We start from the raw sequence: 16,335 nt of genomic DNA on the forward strand, positions 1-16,335 counted from the left end.
AAGAAGGGAATAGTTCTGGTAAGGATAGAGTACTAGTTCCTTTAAGTCTCGGCATTTATTTTAGGATGTGATCAAATATGACGATCTTCTCGGTTAAGTTCTTACTTTCTTATTCATTCTGGCCTGTTTCGTTGAATGTAGCCCTGATGTACTCACAGGAATTGAAGAAACACACACACAAAGACCTATAGATCTGTTTGACAATAAGACAGAGTTCTATGTCGTAGTAAATGCCACAGATACCCCTAACAAAATAATAATGAAAAAAAATTAAGACAATCTCTGTGATAAATGTTAAAATTAACTTTTTTTTTTTGCACCTCAAAATTCACAAATGTCATGTAAGTGAACACTGGAATTCTTACACAAATCAAATCAACTCACTACTTTTACCAAACCCGATCTCTGGTGCTGATCAAAGTTTTATAAATTGTCTGAGAATGTTGTCTCACAGTCCATATTCCCAGCAGTGAGAGGTTTTCATGAAGAGAAATCTCTCCCTTTTTAGAAGTGGTGAAACATTTGTGTCCAAACAGTCACTGTTTCTCATAAACGACTCCTGAAATCTGTCAGGAAGTTCCTCTGTGTTGCAAAACAAAGTTGCTGCAGATTGTGATGGTGCGCTGCAGCGTGATTGACATGTTTGGAGCTCTACATAAGAACATTTATAATAATACTTTACAGATGTCCTCACCAGAGATCTGTGAGCCCTAGTGGGCCTGCAGAGGTACTGCAGGGGTTTGTACCTTTTATGGTTGGTAAGAAATGTATTTGTTTTTTTTAACTCTTGTGTGTACCTTTTATGGTTGGTAAGAAATGTGAAAAAAGTTTTGTTTTTAACTCTTGTTTTTGCAGTGATGCTTTAAGTAAAACTTCCCTTTAGAATGTGTCGGACACAGGTTTACTTTAAGTAAAACTTCCCTTTAGAATGTGAAAGGTTTATCTTGACTCGGTGGACGAGGTAATTGTTGTGACCTCACACCAAAGTAAAGGGTTCAAAACCAGCTGTCATCTGGAGGTCAGAGGTCAGACAGAGACTGGCATTCTTTACTGATTTCTGTTCCGACTACTTCATGTGAAGTCACCTGACTGCTGGTCATCAGAGTCTAGATCATTTTCCTCCGTGGATGTTTGTAATTTTCCTACCCTTTGCTCCAGTTTTTGTTTTTCTTGAACGTCAGACTTCGCTGATTTCTGGCAAATCGTTTCTAATCGGGGCCGTTGCCTCGGTGGAATATCACAACTTCACTTTCTGTGTTTGTGTTGCGTGTGATTTTTTTTTCCTGGAAGCCCTCGCTCTGCGAGCCGTGCAGCAGCTGTTTTGTCTCTGCTCCTCTGAAGATCACACTGGGCTCAGTCCTCACCCTGAAAAATCTCTGCACTCGTTCGACTCCCTTCAACTGCAGAGACGTCCCACGGTGACCTCACAGCAGTGGAGTCTCTGAGCAGCGAGGCTGACGAGTCAACACGGGAAAATAATGACAAATCTGGGCTGGAGAGGAAGGAGAAGAAGTGAAGGATGATTAAATCCAGAAGTGAAGGACGGAGAAAAAAAAACCCTGAGAGGAAAATACGGAGACGATGAGACCAAAAAAAATCCAAACTATTGGATGAATGAAAATCTGGATCAGAGAACCAGTCCTGTCAGCCAGGGTGTTTTGGAAAAAAAAAACAGTTCTTTTTCCACAGAATGTGTGGCCTGTCCCTGTAGTGTACTTGTTTCTTCATGCTCGTGCATGTGTGAGTGTGCAGTGATCTGCAGCTTTTTATGACTTTTTTTTCTTTTATCAGCCAGTCATTTTAGAAATTATGCATCACTCAGGGATGTTCAACCACCACTAGATGTCACTTAAACCTACAGTGAATCACACAGGTGTAATTTCCCCCCCAGAATTGACAGTTCTGCTCTTAAAAGACTGAGTCAAAAAGTCTTAAGATTAAAAAAAACATGTAATGAAAAAATAAATGCTAAGTCTCTACACGCCGTCTAATTTAGTCGAAACTCTTCTGCGGTGTTTTAGTCAGAGGATCCTTGATAGAATTTCATTGGCTGATGTTCACATCATTTTCTTGATTAAACAACTGTTCATTTTTGAGGATCTCCTTGGGAGACACTGCAGTGACTTCTCTTTGCATGATTTTATTTTTGAAAACCAACAGATCTCAAAATTGTAACATCTATCTTGGAACTTTGACTTTTGACTAACATATGGCCATGAACTGTTTGTGAACATGACTGGACATGAGTTTCCATCTGGACTATCGACTGGCCTGTAAAGTTCAGCAGTGTTGACCTTCCACCATCTCCGTACGTCATAATGAGCCGTTCAGACAGAAGCAGTCGCTCATCAGGACATTGATCTTCTCGGGTTCGGCTCGTTGAACAAACAGTTTAAAAACCCATTATTCCCCCATGACAGGATTCCCCATGATTCAATCTGCTGCCCTGACATCACATCAACAAACAAATGAATGTGATAAGAGTAGGTCAATGTAACGCAGAGTGACGTCTCCCCGTAACTACAGGAAGTGAATATGACATGTAGTGGCGTGGATCTGCGTCAGCGTTGACATTTTCTCTGACATCACAGACGAAAGTAAAGATTATTAGACTATTACATCAGTCAAACGTGTCCTGTCAGCTTTAGAAAAGTATCAATAACTTATTAATTAATTAAATCTAATTAATTAGATAACTTTTTTGATTGACAGCCCCTGTACAGTCCGATCCACTCGTGTCGTCGTTCTGCTGGTGTCTTTATATGCAGTAGATATTTTTATCCGCAGCTGTTCGTCATCTCTCATCACCGTCTCACACCCACAGTCTGTGACTCACTTCACAAACGTTTCATCCTGACAATTAATCTCTCGTCTTTGTTTGCCACAGGGTTGGTTTCTTTTAGAGTGTTCTGCCCCGCGCCGCTGTGACATCATCGTGATGTCACGATGTTTAGGTAACAGTGAAAATATGGATCGTCACCAGCACGAACCCTGTAACATCTACACTGTTTACAAAAAAGTTCTCATAACAAGAAACATGTTTGAAAAACCGTTGACTAGAAGCAGCTTTCTAGAAGTTTCCTAAAACCCGTGTGGATTGTGTCACTGTTGGCAGTTTTCACAAATTGATTTTTTTTTTTTATTTGCATGAAAAGGTTTTGAGAAGCAGAACAACTGGATCAGATGATTCACCTCCAGACCTGAACAAGATGGTGGAATTAAGAGGTCGGCAACTACGCATGAAATTTATTTACCATTTGTTAAAGATTATTCATTATAAATATTCTTCTAAAACAAAGAACATTGTTTTTGTTTTATTTGTTTTGTTTTTTTTAATTACAGTATGTCATTGATCATCAGAAATATTAGAAAAACTTGAGCAGCTGTGAATGATTTAACGTTTGTATTCACTTTATTCACATGTTTTTTTTAACCTTGCATGATTTTAAATTATACTGCAATATTACTTTCGGGCCAAGTCGTTGAGTGCTGCTTAGGATTTATTGTCGTCCTAATGATTTGCAGCTTTTCCTCCACAGCTCACCTAATACTTTGTTGTTCTGTTCAAGGAAATGGGAAAGATTAGCGCTAATCCTAGTGGACTTGGACAAGATATCGCTGTGTTCAAACGATCAGCCCATCGTCTGCATGTCTCAAAAACGTGAGTAAACGTCTGTCCGAAACTTGGACCCGGGTTCATCCTCTTTGTCCTTTTGGTATGTTTTTTATATATCCTCTGTTTTCAACGTCCCCCTCTTCATCGGCTCCTCTCCCTGTTATGACCAGGACAGCGGAACCAAAACAAAATTTTTCTTTATCTGAAAAACATCAACCTTTTCAAATCATTCAACCTTCTTGATTCACAGTGAAACAGTTCATGTCTTCACTGATTCTGGTGTATTTGTAAAAAACAAACTTTTAGTTTGCATCAAAGTAACACCTAGTCTTACTATCTTATATATCAGCTTTAATTCCTTGACTTTTTCCTATCATGTGTTATAACATTAATGATCTGGTTTTTGTCATTTGCTTGTGTGTGTTTGAACAATTTTATTAAGATATCACCGTTGGCAGGTAATCTAGGTTCTTAATCCAAGAGAAGACAGAGTATTTGTTGTGATTAACTCTACTTTTGCACGTAACCGTCAGGATTTTTCAAACATGGTGTGACATGTGTACCATGATGTGCCGCAGGGCAGGGCATGGTCTGAGTCAGGGCAGGAAAATAATGGAATCTTGATACCATCAGATTCTTTATAAGAACTGTTTGGTCCAGTGTTCACACCATAGACTGTGTCCTGTAAAAAAAAAATCAATGTGATTTTTCTTCTGTGATGAGGTAAAAAAAATCAATGTGATTTTTCTTCTGCGATGAGGTCACAGACAATGGACACAGAACACACGAACACTGAGCTTAGATCAAACTCCTCTGATTTTTGGATCTATTCATCACTAATCAGTCAAAACATTTTAGATAATCAACCCGTCCATAATCAAAATGTTTCTCCATTTAAATTTGCTCTTTTTGATTTTTGAACGACTGGTGTCAAAGGGTTTGTTATTGTAAAAAAAACACATTCGTTTGTCAAAGGGTTTGTTATTGTAAAAAAAAGAAAAGAAATATAATAATATACATCTGTGAGTGAAAACACCAGAGTCTTTTCTATGTTACACATTCGTTGGCTCACACTCCCAGTGAGTCTTGCACAATTTGTAAAAAATTAAGCAAAACTTGTAGCTCTCCGAGGGTCGAGCTTTAGACCCAGTTGATCTTGGACCACTTACAGTGTCTATTTTGGTTTAATTTATTTTTATTTTTAGGTGCTGCAGGTCAAACTGGGGTCAAACCTCTTCTGTGGTGAAGACAAACTTGAGACAGTGCCTGTTTGTGACAGGCTTGGTTCCCTGATATTTCATTATGATAGAAAAAAAAGCCCCTCACTGGAAACAATTACACTGCAGAAGGTCTTCTAATGGAAGCCATTATGTGCCATGCATACAGAACCATTAGTCTCATTTGCACTTGTGCTCTTGCGCAAGAAAGTGGAGGAAGAGTGTAGAAAATGTCCAAACGGCACAAAATCCCCTTCCTCTCCTCTGTTGTCCTGCTATCAGTTACCGCAGCATCAACTAAAGGCGAGATCAGTCGCGATACTGACACAGCTAATGATCGTGTCTGCGCGTCACATTGGACATTAGACATCTCCGCTCCACTCAGAACGTCTTCTCGGAGGCAGAATCTCTGACGAGGCACAATCACGACATCCTTACTGGAGGAGTCTGATGTTCTGATTGGGCTCAAGTTTCACCAATGAGGCACCAGCCAGGGGCCAGAGCTCCCCGGGGCATTGCCAAAGTGGGAAGGAAATACAATAAAGTGTCAAGACCAATTAAACTGTAGATGCACTAGCTTCAGATTTTCTTCCCTTTTTCTTGTTTCTTGCAAAAAAACAAAAATGAAAGGACTATTGGAAAGTTGATGTCAGTCGTGTTGCATAATGTAAAAATATAACGGTTTACTGTCCTGCCGCTCATAAATTGTGAAGCAGTCGACTCCACCCAAAACCATTACAACCATTAATCCGACTCCTTCTCTCTCCTTCCAAACCATGAAAAACAAAGAGTTGATGTTTTAATGGAGTGAAGCTTTGATATGATTCAGCGTGTGCTTCATCCACCATTAGCCATTACTGTGAGATTTTAAAGTTTTAACACTCGCCTCTTCATACGGGCACATCGTAAATGATAAACAAACATAAATACGAATGCCGGCCTCCAGCATTCCTCTGAGATGACAGTGGATCAATGGCTGTCTGCTTTGTGTGCAGACTCAAAGTGAAACAATGCTGGTAAATAAATGGCTAGCAGCTCGGGGATGTGACAGCAAATTTCCAATATAGTAAAAGGCTCTATAAAATATGAATTCCCACAGAACTACAAAACAAAGTTCCAATTCAAAAGCAGTGACTTGGAAGTATTCAAGAAATCCAAGCTGTAAACTGTAGCTTTTTAAAAGGAGTTGAAGTTTTTTAGTTTAACTGTCTGAGAACCTGGTAAATAAGTATAATATTACCTATTCACTAAACCGCCATCATGTAAAATGTTGTATTAATTAACAGGAGGTCATGTTGGTTGGAGGTGTTAGCCTTTGTCAAAGAGTCTTCTGGTTTCTTAGATAAAATATTTACCACCGAACTCAGACTAGGTGACAACAAACCAAAGAAGGATGCTAATCTTAGCAGGTTTAGCCTAGCCTAGCTACTGAGGAAAGGGCTGTTTTCCTTTTACAATATAATTGTTGGTATGCATGCATTTCCACACAGGATACCAGAACAGAGAAGCTGGGAAATACCTTCAGTTATGAACTGTGAGTATTTACACTCTGCTGTTAGGGGGGGCTAGGGAGCGAGGGTTATTTGTACCAGAAACAAGTGAGTTTCATTGATCCAGTTGTGAGAAAATACTGCATGTATAACATTGACCAGATGATAGTGAAGGGCTCCCCTGCTGGTGTTTCATCTGTTCCTGCTTTGGGGTCGTGGAGTTTCAGCTCCAGCTCTCCACTCCAGATGGAAGTTTGGCTGATGTGTAGAGACAGCAGAGTGGGAACTGAGTCATTGTCCAAACCTGTTTGACCCCCTGCAGGCCACAGACCCTGGGTTTGGCCACAGCCTCAGTCCATTTTCATCACACTGCAGATGTTTCGATGCTCTCCTAAACACATTTTCCGACACATTTCTCAGCCACTCTTACACTTATCTCCGGCACACTCCATTCTAGGAAGTCCAATTTTAGCACCAAAACTCACTTCCTTCATGGAGATTCAGTTCTGTTGTGGTACCCTGATGTTAGGAAATTTTATCTTCCTGCGATAGAAAAACAGACGTGTTGAACAGGATGGACCTGCCTCGATGCTCACACCTCAGTTGATACACTCCGAGCCCCCGAGCTGCTCAGTTACACATCGGCCATTAATGAGTCTCCTGGGGAACCTGAGTGGTAGCAAAACCATATTACCATATCAAACTGCACGATGTCATTTCATCAATTATCACTGATTGGACCAGAACACTTATCAGGTGGATGTCAACTGCCCAATGACCAGACATACATTTGGTTTGAATAGATCAATATCCAATTAAATATTTATCTACATCTCACATATCCAGGCATTGATATGATGGAGGTTCCTGCTTGATCTCATCAGTTCGTCATTGTGTTTCTCCACTAACTCTCTGGTGATGATGGTTATGAATAACTGTTGTTTTATTGTCAGATTGTTGGTGAATATACTATGCAGTAAGTATGTGTGTACAGTATGAAGTGGATAATTTCCTGCAGATTAACCAAAAAAAAAAAACCCTACAGTGACAGGAAAAAAAACGAATTCATTTGACAAAATACGAAGTCTCTGTTCCTCATACTTCACAGCCATATTGTTCAAACGTATGGACTTTGAAACTTAATCTTTCCTGCGTCTTCATATCAGTTCACATGCACTTTTGACCCCCGCAGCAGACGATGGCTGCTGCATGATCTCTGGAACGGTAGTGTCCACAATAACGGTGTCATTGATCACTGTCTTCAAAGCTCCATGGAAAAAAGCAAGCTCTAATGTGAGGAAAGGCCTGATCTACATTATTATCTTTGTCATTATCTAATCTTACTAACACTGACCCTCACAAGATGGAGGTCCTACGTAAGTAAGTGCTGTAGGTTAAGTTGGTAAAGCTAACTGGTTTGAGACATTGCAAATTATAGAAGTCCTGAAAGTGAACTGTAAACAGTGACCCTCTGGATGTTGTAATATTAGGCTACTTTGCTATTTATTGATAGAATTGTTTTCTTTTTTGTCCTAAAATGATCAATATTCACCTTGCTTTTATGGGCTTAAAGATGTATTATTTTTTCCAACAAGTGTGGTTACCATTAGATATATTTCTAAAAATAAATCATGGTATTTAAAATCTGTAACCCCCCCCATCAAGTTGAAAAAAATCCAAATTTCTTTTTGGGTGGCTTTTTGATAGTAACCAAAATCCCAGCTATAGTGTAAATACAGTATTTATTTTTATACTTTTTGTGGGTGGGGGGTTAAAAAGGACTGGTTGTGGCAGAAAACCGGGATTCACGCGTAAATAAAAAAAATATTAACTTGATTTGACTTCAAATAATTCCACACAGATGTGTTTGTTTAATTTATAGCTGCAGTTACACTTGGTGTACTGTGCTTTTAAATCCGCCCTAGTCCCGCCTACCATGGCGTCAAACAATCAGCGTTTCTGACACACAACCCTCTTTGTGTATCATCCAATCACAGCTCGTCTTACACCCACGGAAAGCAGTAAGTTGTAGCAGTGTGCCTGCTTCAATGTAGTCTCCAGTATGTCCAGTATCACCACAGAACAATCTCAATAGAAAAAAAAAGAGCGCGACAGTCGTGTTCTCTGAGGGCTGAATGTCGTCTGCTTGAACCGAAGATGTCCGGAGAGTGACTCTCGAGGACGGCAGGACTAGCCGGGGGCTACCCGCGTTATCGGTGGAAGTTTTTTCAGCCTTTCAACCCAGAGTCTCCTGCGCCGTATCCGCAGCAGTGGGTAGGTTTTTTCCCTCTGTTAAACGCTGTGGTTCTGTTGCAATGTCCCCTGTTCCTCTGTACCATTCAGTACAGAAGCCGTTCACATATATTTTTTTGGTACGACTGCGTTGAATTAGCGCAGTTCGTCGCTTTTTTTTACTCTTTTAATGTTAAATGGGGGTTACATAAAATAGTGTTGTTGGCCCGGTGTCAGTAAATACAGGGTTATGATCAATGGCTTAAATCACAACACTTAAAACGAAGCGTTTTTCTGTGTCACCATCACAAATTCAAACGTTTACGTTTGCAGACAGTTACGATATCTGTCGCCATCAGTAAACACATCTCGCACGTCGGCTGCTGTAAATAGAGCAATGAAGCGTTTTTACACACCTTCAGGACATGTTGTGTGAAGCTGAGGATGTAACTCTTTCACTAAACGCACACTGTCGACAGCATTTTTGCAGAATTTCGGTCTAAATCTCTACAATAAATCGATTTACGATACAGTCACGAACAGCGGTTTCAGTTATTAGTTGTTATTGAATCGGTCACGGTACATTTAGGTTTTTTTTGGGGGGGGGGTGTCATGTCTTACACATGTACAGACAGCACGGTCACATCACTGTGTTATGTACTCATGATATAGTAGGTAAATATAACACCTATATAAGGCAATGACTGTATACAAAAAACAGGATGTAATGGTTTGCACATAGAAAGGCTGCAAGAAGTGACTGCTTTCAATATTGCATAATCTGTTTTATATATTTTCCGTAGTAGCCAATCATCTCATTCTTCTTCAATGCAGAACCTAGTGGAAAAAAACCCCAAGTGGAAACTACGTTCTATGTTCTGGAAATAAAATCAAACCAAACATATTCGACTTCAGGTAATTTAGTCGGTCTAAGTTAACTATACATGTAGTAGCAGTTATAACCAGTCCAATTTTACACATGTCAGAAATTTCTAAGAGTTTGATGCAGTAATACAAATAGGATGACAGAAATTAAGATATTTGAATTAGTGAAATGCATTACAACGCTTCATTTGATCTATATATAAGGGTCTTTTAATAGGGAGGTCCAACATGAACTTATTGCTCAGATATTGATGTGTTGATGTTGATATTGTCCAAACACTACATTTCTGCTCCGATATGAACTGATGCCAATATATGCAGCTGTTTTCCTCCCAAAACATTTTTTTATTTAGATTAGATTTTTCCATCAATTTCTTTGTTTAAGAACTAAACATCCAACAGTTTGATTCTGGAAGTAGTTTTAACCCCCGCAGCCTCCACATTTAAATGTACAAGAAAATACAGGTTTTTTAGCAGGAAAATGTCCATCAAAAGCTTAAAAAATACATGTGTATTTGCGTCTGATCAGTGACAATTTAATACAATTAAATCCCAGTTGGGAATTAACCACAGAAATGTGCAAAAATGTCTTGTCTTTTGGCAAGAAAATAGTTTGTAGTCGCAAAGAAACCAAGTGATATAATCGTATATACTGTAGTTAAATGAAATGTTCTAAGTTTGTTTTTTTTATAGTTCCAAACTTGTGATGCTGTGATGTATGATTTGCTGATTTGCAGTTCAAAGTGAGCGTTTCTGAGGCCTGGGGCTGATTGAGCTGCTAAGCTGCTCTAATTTGGCACAGAAGGACCGGGAGGATTTAGTTATGTTTTTAACTTCATTTTCCATCCTCCACTTGGCTCCTGCCTCCACACTGTCAGATTTCTGTCTTGCACTTCCATTGTCGAGTCCTATCAGAGGTTTAACCGAGGCCTGCGTTTTATTGCGTCGTTGCTTAGAGAGACGGGGTCTTAATTCAGAGCACGTTACTCATCCATCATATTCAAACAGTAATTGTATTGTTTACCTCCGCGGAGTCACGCAGTGTTGAGTGATAAGATGATTGCCTTTTTAAACGTCTGAATGGCTTGTAAATCTTGTAAACACTCAGCTTCTCTTCTAAGATATTGAATTGAGATTAAATATGCACCAAAATATATACATATATCTTTGTGTATATTTAATATAATGTTATATGGTCTCAAAGAAAGCACATTGCATGTTATATGGTCTCAAAGAAAGCACATTGTATGCATCTTTTGAGACCAGAAAAAAACAGTTTCTTGTGGCCAGGACAGAGTAAAGACTACAGTTGTGTTGGTAGTCTGTACAGGTGGTCCTGTGAAGGACAAATACTCCTGTCCAGTTAAATTCACAGCTTCCACAGCTGCAGTGCTGGATCAGTTGGACTCCGGCTCCCTTTGCACTCTCATTCCCTTTGTCTAAAAAAAAAAGAACATGCAGTTCTGCATCACAATTATAACATCGAGTCAATCCGATCTCTCGTGGCTGTGGCCGAGCTGTGGGTCAAACCGGAGAGCAAGGCTTGTATTTATGGAGCTCCTCCAGAAAAAAAAGTGAACCGTACACTGCTCAAGGACTCACTGATGCATGGGCGGACCTCATCAAAGTGTGCAGAAAAGAACCGTCAGTATACAGCCTCCGCTCTCTCCAAATTGATTTTTTTTTTCATTACTAATACGTTCTTTAATGTTTTTCATCAGCGCGTTATTGGCATTGAAATCACTTTAATGGGAAATAAGGAAAGCAATTGTTCATGAGCAGTGTTAGCAACAGCTGAGCTCTGAGCCTGCATGTTTTGTGACCACCCACACACTGGCCAGGTTTCCTTGGTGACTGGATGTCTGTTTGTAGGAAAAGCGTGTGTGTTTGTGTGTTTGTGTGCATGTGTGTCAGTGTACGTCCAGGAAAAATAGGAAGTGTACCAATTATGTTAATTAGTAAAGGATGGGATGGTGCTTTCAGAAGTCTAGGCTATAACCAACCTTTCTTATTTAACCAGCAGCACGACCAGGTTTACCTCCCTGTAACCAGTGACTGAATTCTATGCCTCACTTACAGATTGACCTCTTTCTACAACCCCCGGGTGAAGCCACAGTGATGATTTGGTGGAGTACTTCTCTTGGGTGTCAGTCAGTGTCTGGTCAGAGCCAGTGTTTAGATGACACCACTCACCACACATTACAGTTTCCATTAAACAAACTTCTCCAGTACCTGTATGAAAGACTGGACCCCCTCCCCGTCTCTGCAGTTAATGTCTGGGTAGCCGTATTTTTTTTAGAACATGTCTGTGAGGCAGCATCACGCAGTGTTTCAGCGTCTCACGGTTAAATGAATGTGTGCCACTAGAGCAGTATGTCTTGTTATACTGTCCAGTCCCACGGTGATGAGTTCATTCATTACATGTAGTTCATGAAAAGGCCTCAAGGGCAGAAGTTATAGGCAGTGCAGTCACTGTGTGTGCTGCAGATTGTGTTTGTATCTGACAGTTGTGCTGCAGGAATGACTACAGTCGCTGCGTCTAGATGTTTCTTTCCTTGATGCTTTGTGATTAATCCAAATGATGGAATAATTAATTATTAATATGGAAAAAAATGTTTGGAAAGATGCTTTCAAAAACTTCTGTGAAGCCCTGGTTCTCAACAATAATGATAGTTGTGCAGTTGCTCCGAACCCATCTGATGATTGCAGAGAGGAGAATAATTAGATCTACGGTGTACATCATTTCCTCTGATTAAAAATGCATTGCTTGCATAATTTTATTATGATAAATTTCCAAAGTAATTAATGTGATTTATGCATACATTTTGACAATTTTTTTCTACTACAAAACTCATGAATCCCAAAATGTAATCATCCATTTATTGTACTAAAAAAACAAACAAACCAGTTCTTAATTCAATATTGTAAAAAACAAACAAACCAGTTCTTAATTCAACATTGTACTTGTAATTTTTTTTTAAAAGATATGTCATGGTGTTAGTTAAAAAGTGTCTCTTTACATTTGAACTAAACATTCTTTCTCTGGAGATGCAGAAACAGTAAACAGTTGTAATATTATGTAGAAACACCTTTGAAATTATCACCCATTAATACCTTTAACAAACTTCACTGGAAGGAAAGAAGAGACCGGTGTGAGTAAGGCAGAGAGTAAAGAAATAAGAATGTTATTTTAAGGGTTAGAGAAATACCACTGTTCCTTCTGGAACATACAAGCAGCTCTTTTCTTTTCTTTTTTTAAATTTTTTTATTTGCAGCAGAATGCTTGGCATCATGTACAGTATAATCAAACGAAGGGATCCAGGACTGGGATCAGTGTGTGCACCAGATGGCTGTGTTTATCACATGTCTTGTTTTCTTGTACACGTTTCTGACATTGTTTGGTCGTTGTTTACAACAGAATGGGCCAAGTTACGTGGACTGCGGGGCTGCTACCTCCCGGAGCTTTTCATTACATTTAAACAGTTGAAGTTACGGCTCGTTACATCATCACCTACAGACCCCTCACTGTGTCGCAGGGCATAAGTAATACAGAGTGTAATTGGTCACAACGTGAGATTTGAGCCAGTGACCAGTGCACTAAACCCTGAGCTATGGAGCCAAATATTTGGTTTGTGCCGCACCTGTCGGGTAAATACCCAACACCTGCCACAGGTACAGATACCTATGACAATCAGTGAACTGTTTAAATAACAGTTCACTGATTATTTAAACAATCACCTGTTTAAATAATTTTTTTAAAAATCTCCCCTTTTTTCCTGTTATTGTTCGATGTGGCTGAGCTTCACTCTTCCTCTGCAGAGAGCAGCACAGGCCTCGTCTGTTTTCCCCTCATAAGATCAATGGGAGAAATGTGCTGTAAGGAGGATACAGTGTCAGTAACAGGAGAGAAGAGCGGCAATTAATTTAACATAAACACATTTATGCTTCGCTGCAAGGTGTAACACGACACCACCGTGTAACGCAACCACAGGCGTTCACAAGACTTTGACGCAAATCTGATTTACATATTTATTTATTTTATTCTTATTTACAAGAAGTCCCAAATGCTGAACTATTTTTAAATTAAAATTTCTCCCCATTTAAAAGTTAACCACTTTGAAATTGCAATAAATTCTTGCAGGTAATTTTATTCTAATTTTGTACTGTGGCTTAAAAAATATTTTAATTGTTTTTTACCCCAATTGCTGCCCTTCTCACGCACTCGTGTGGTTTCTTCTTCTTCTTGGGGCATAAATAGCAACTCTTCAGCCTTGGTTTGGATAACTGCCACCTGCTGGATCTGTTTTTTTTAATAACACAATAATTATTGTTTTGCTCTTGGTGCAAGCCCTACTGTAAAATAAATATTTCTGAACTCTTTTTTTTTTTTTTACCAGTCTTCAGTCTATTCACAACAGTCATTATCTATTTATTAAAAGACATACAGGAAATCATACCTCCTCATACAAGGCTTGAATATCAGATATTTAGTTGAATTTTAGGTTTTATAAAAACTTTCAAATGTCAGGGTTTCTTGTGTGTCTGAAGTCTTTACATTCATTTTGCCTTAAATATTGAAAATGCAGTTTAACCCCATTGAGAAAAATTTGGATTTATTCGGTTAAAATTGATCTTGAACATACTGACAAAGGAGCACACATTAACACGTGTGTTTCGTGTGTCTGACTATTAAATATTACTAGTTTGTGTAGTGTATGCATAGTCAAATTCTCATGTTTATCTCAACAGAAACGATGTTCATTAAACACTAACGTATCAGTGAGAAAACCCCGGCAACAAGGTGTCAGAATCAACACGGGTTTTATCACAGGATCTGCATTTGTCCTAAACCATTAAGTTCAGACGTCAGGAGTTTAACCCTGGGCCACCCTTGTGGCCGCACCACGTTGAAGGTATGTGTTAATGGCCGTTAGCTGCAGACAACTGAAGAACACCTTCTGAAGACAGCAGGGCGTAAGAGCGCATGACTCTGTTGTTACTACTTTATTACAGTAAACTGCAGCCTGTGACGATAATGTGACTGGTTATACAAGGTGGAAAATACAACTAAATAAATGTAAGATTACAGTTGTATTCAAATTTTGATGAACAACAGCATGGAAAAAAAAATGTATCCACTCACATATAAAACTTTTTTTTTTTTTAACCAAAGTGTCAAAAGAGATTGGTATCATCACCAAGCGATGATCCGCTTCAGATGACCGGTTGCTGGACATTTCTTTTTACTCCGTGTCAGGTCAGGTGACTGATCAACTTCAATTAATACACGGGCGCTGTTGTATCACAGTAACCTGAGCCGCAGTAGCTTTCTTATGTGTATTACCCCCTTGTCGCACAACCCAGTCGTTTGTTCAGCAGACTGACTGCGGCTGCACGGTCAGCAACGAGAGATCCTGCCAACAAAAGCAGTAACAGCAACTTCAGCCGTTTGCCAAACCACTGCAGCGTAAAGATCTGGTGTTTGCATATTAGAAGATAAAGGGTAACAGTCAAATATCATTTACATGTTACAAACATCCCTCCCTCGTGTGATGTCCGGCATTTTTTTTCTTGTCCTTCTTTAAAGGGATCTGACTTCCATTGTCATGTATTGTCAGCTAATTGTTGCACTTGTTCATCTTTCTGATGGCTTGTCAAACTCGTCAAAGTCACTGCAGTATTATTGTTTCTATTTTGATTGGACTCGGTCACAAATTGGTCTCTGATGAACAGCCTGTGAATATTTACTTTCTGTTTGCTTGAATATTTAAAGTATAATGTATGTTTCTCTGTGTTTTTTAACCACGATCCAGGTATCATGGAGCTGGGACGTCGACGCCTACTGTATACCAGGGAGCTCGAACCAAGCCTGGTTCTCTGCAAACAATCGTAAAGGGTGGGAACTTAAATTAGCCCTTAGGTCCTTTTTCCCATCCTTCCCCCCCAAACGGCTCCTGTGGAGATATTGTATTGTCCTGTTTGTAGTCTGCATCATGATTGGCAAGCTCAAACAGAACCTGCTGGTGGCCTGTTTGGTCATTAGCTCCGTCACCGTCTTCTACCTGGGCCGCCATGCCATGGAGTGCCATCACCGCATCGAGGAGCGAGGCCAATCAGTTGGAATATATCCATTGTCAGCACTGGGAGGCAGCATGCGGACCACGTTACGGACCGGCCAAAATCTCAGTACGCCTTTTGTTTACAACAAAGACATGCCACTAATCTTCATCGGCGGTGTACCCCGAAGTGGGACTACGCTTATGCGAGCGATGCTGGACGCCCACCCAGAGGTACGCTGTGGAGAGGAAACCCGTGTCATTCCACGTATACTTGCCATGAAACAAATGTGGAGCCGCTCGGGCCGGGAGAAAATGCGCCTGGACGAGGCAGGCGTGACGGACGAGGTGCTGGACGCCGCCATGCAGGCCTTTCTGCTGGAAATCATTGTCAAACACGGTGAGCCTGCCAACTTCCTGTGCAACAAGGACCCTTTTTCACTAAAGTCGCTTTCCTATCTGGCCAAAATCTTTCCCCATGCCAAGTTTGTACTCATGATACGCGATGGACGGGCCTCAGTCCACTCCATGATCTCACGCAAGGTGACCATTGCTGGCTTTGATCTTGGCAGCTATCGAGACTGCCTAACCAAATGGAATCGGGCAATCGAGACCATGTACACTCAGTGCTTGGAGGCGGCGGACAAATGCCTACCAGTGCATTATGAACAATTAGTTCTCCATCCTGAAAAATGGATGAAGACTCTGCTAAAATTCCTCGAAGTTCCTTGGAACGATGCCGTTCTACGCCATGAAGAACTCATTGGAAAAGCTGGAGGAGTGTCGCTTTCCAAGTGAGTAACAAGCTAGTGTCTTTTTTTTCTCTCTCTTGCTGTTTA

At 40.0% G+C, this 16,335-nt stretch overlaps 1 protein-coding gene across 3 annotated transcripts in view; it reads left to right on the forward strand.

The window, feature by feature from the left end:
* Positions 1 to 3,110: 3,110 nt before the first annotated feature.
* Positions 3,111 to 16,335, forward strand: part of tpst1 (tyrosylprotein sulfotransferase 1) — a 29,177-nt gene continuing 15,952 nt past the window's right edge. Inside the window, exons 1-3 of one of the 3 annotated variants that reach the window (XM_008308510.3) lie at positions 3,111 to 3,225; positions 3,570 to 3,661; positions 15,254 to 16,290. In XM_008308510.3, the coding sequence (XP_008306732.1) occupies positions 15,434 to 16,290 (857 nt within the window). In that variant the 5' untranslated portion in view covers positions 3,111 to 3,225; positions 3,570 to 3,661; positions 15,254 to 15,433. Of the gene's footprint in view, positions 3,226 to 3,569; positions 3,662 to 8,299; positions 8,598 to 15,253; positions 16,291 to 16,335 lie in introns of those variants that run through there. The other 2 variants (XM_008308511.3, XM_008308509.3) reach the window with 2 other exon arrangements.

Source organism: Cynoglossus semilaevis, chromosome 4, assembly GCF_000523025.1.
Source record: "Cynoglossus semilaevis isolate Cse_v1.0 chromosome 4, Cse_v1.0, whole genome shotgun sequence".
In the NCBI taxonomy this organism is placed as follows: domain Eukaryota; kingdom Metazoa; phylum Chordata; class Actinopteri; order Pleuronectiformes; family Cynoglossidae; genus Cynoglossus; species Cynoglossus semilaevis.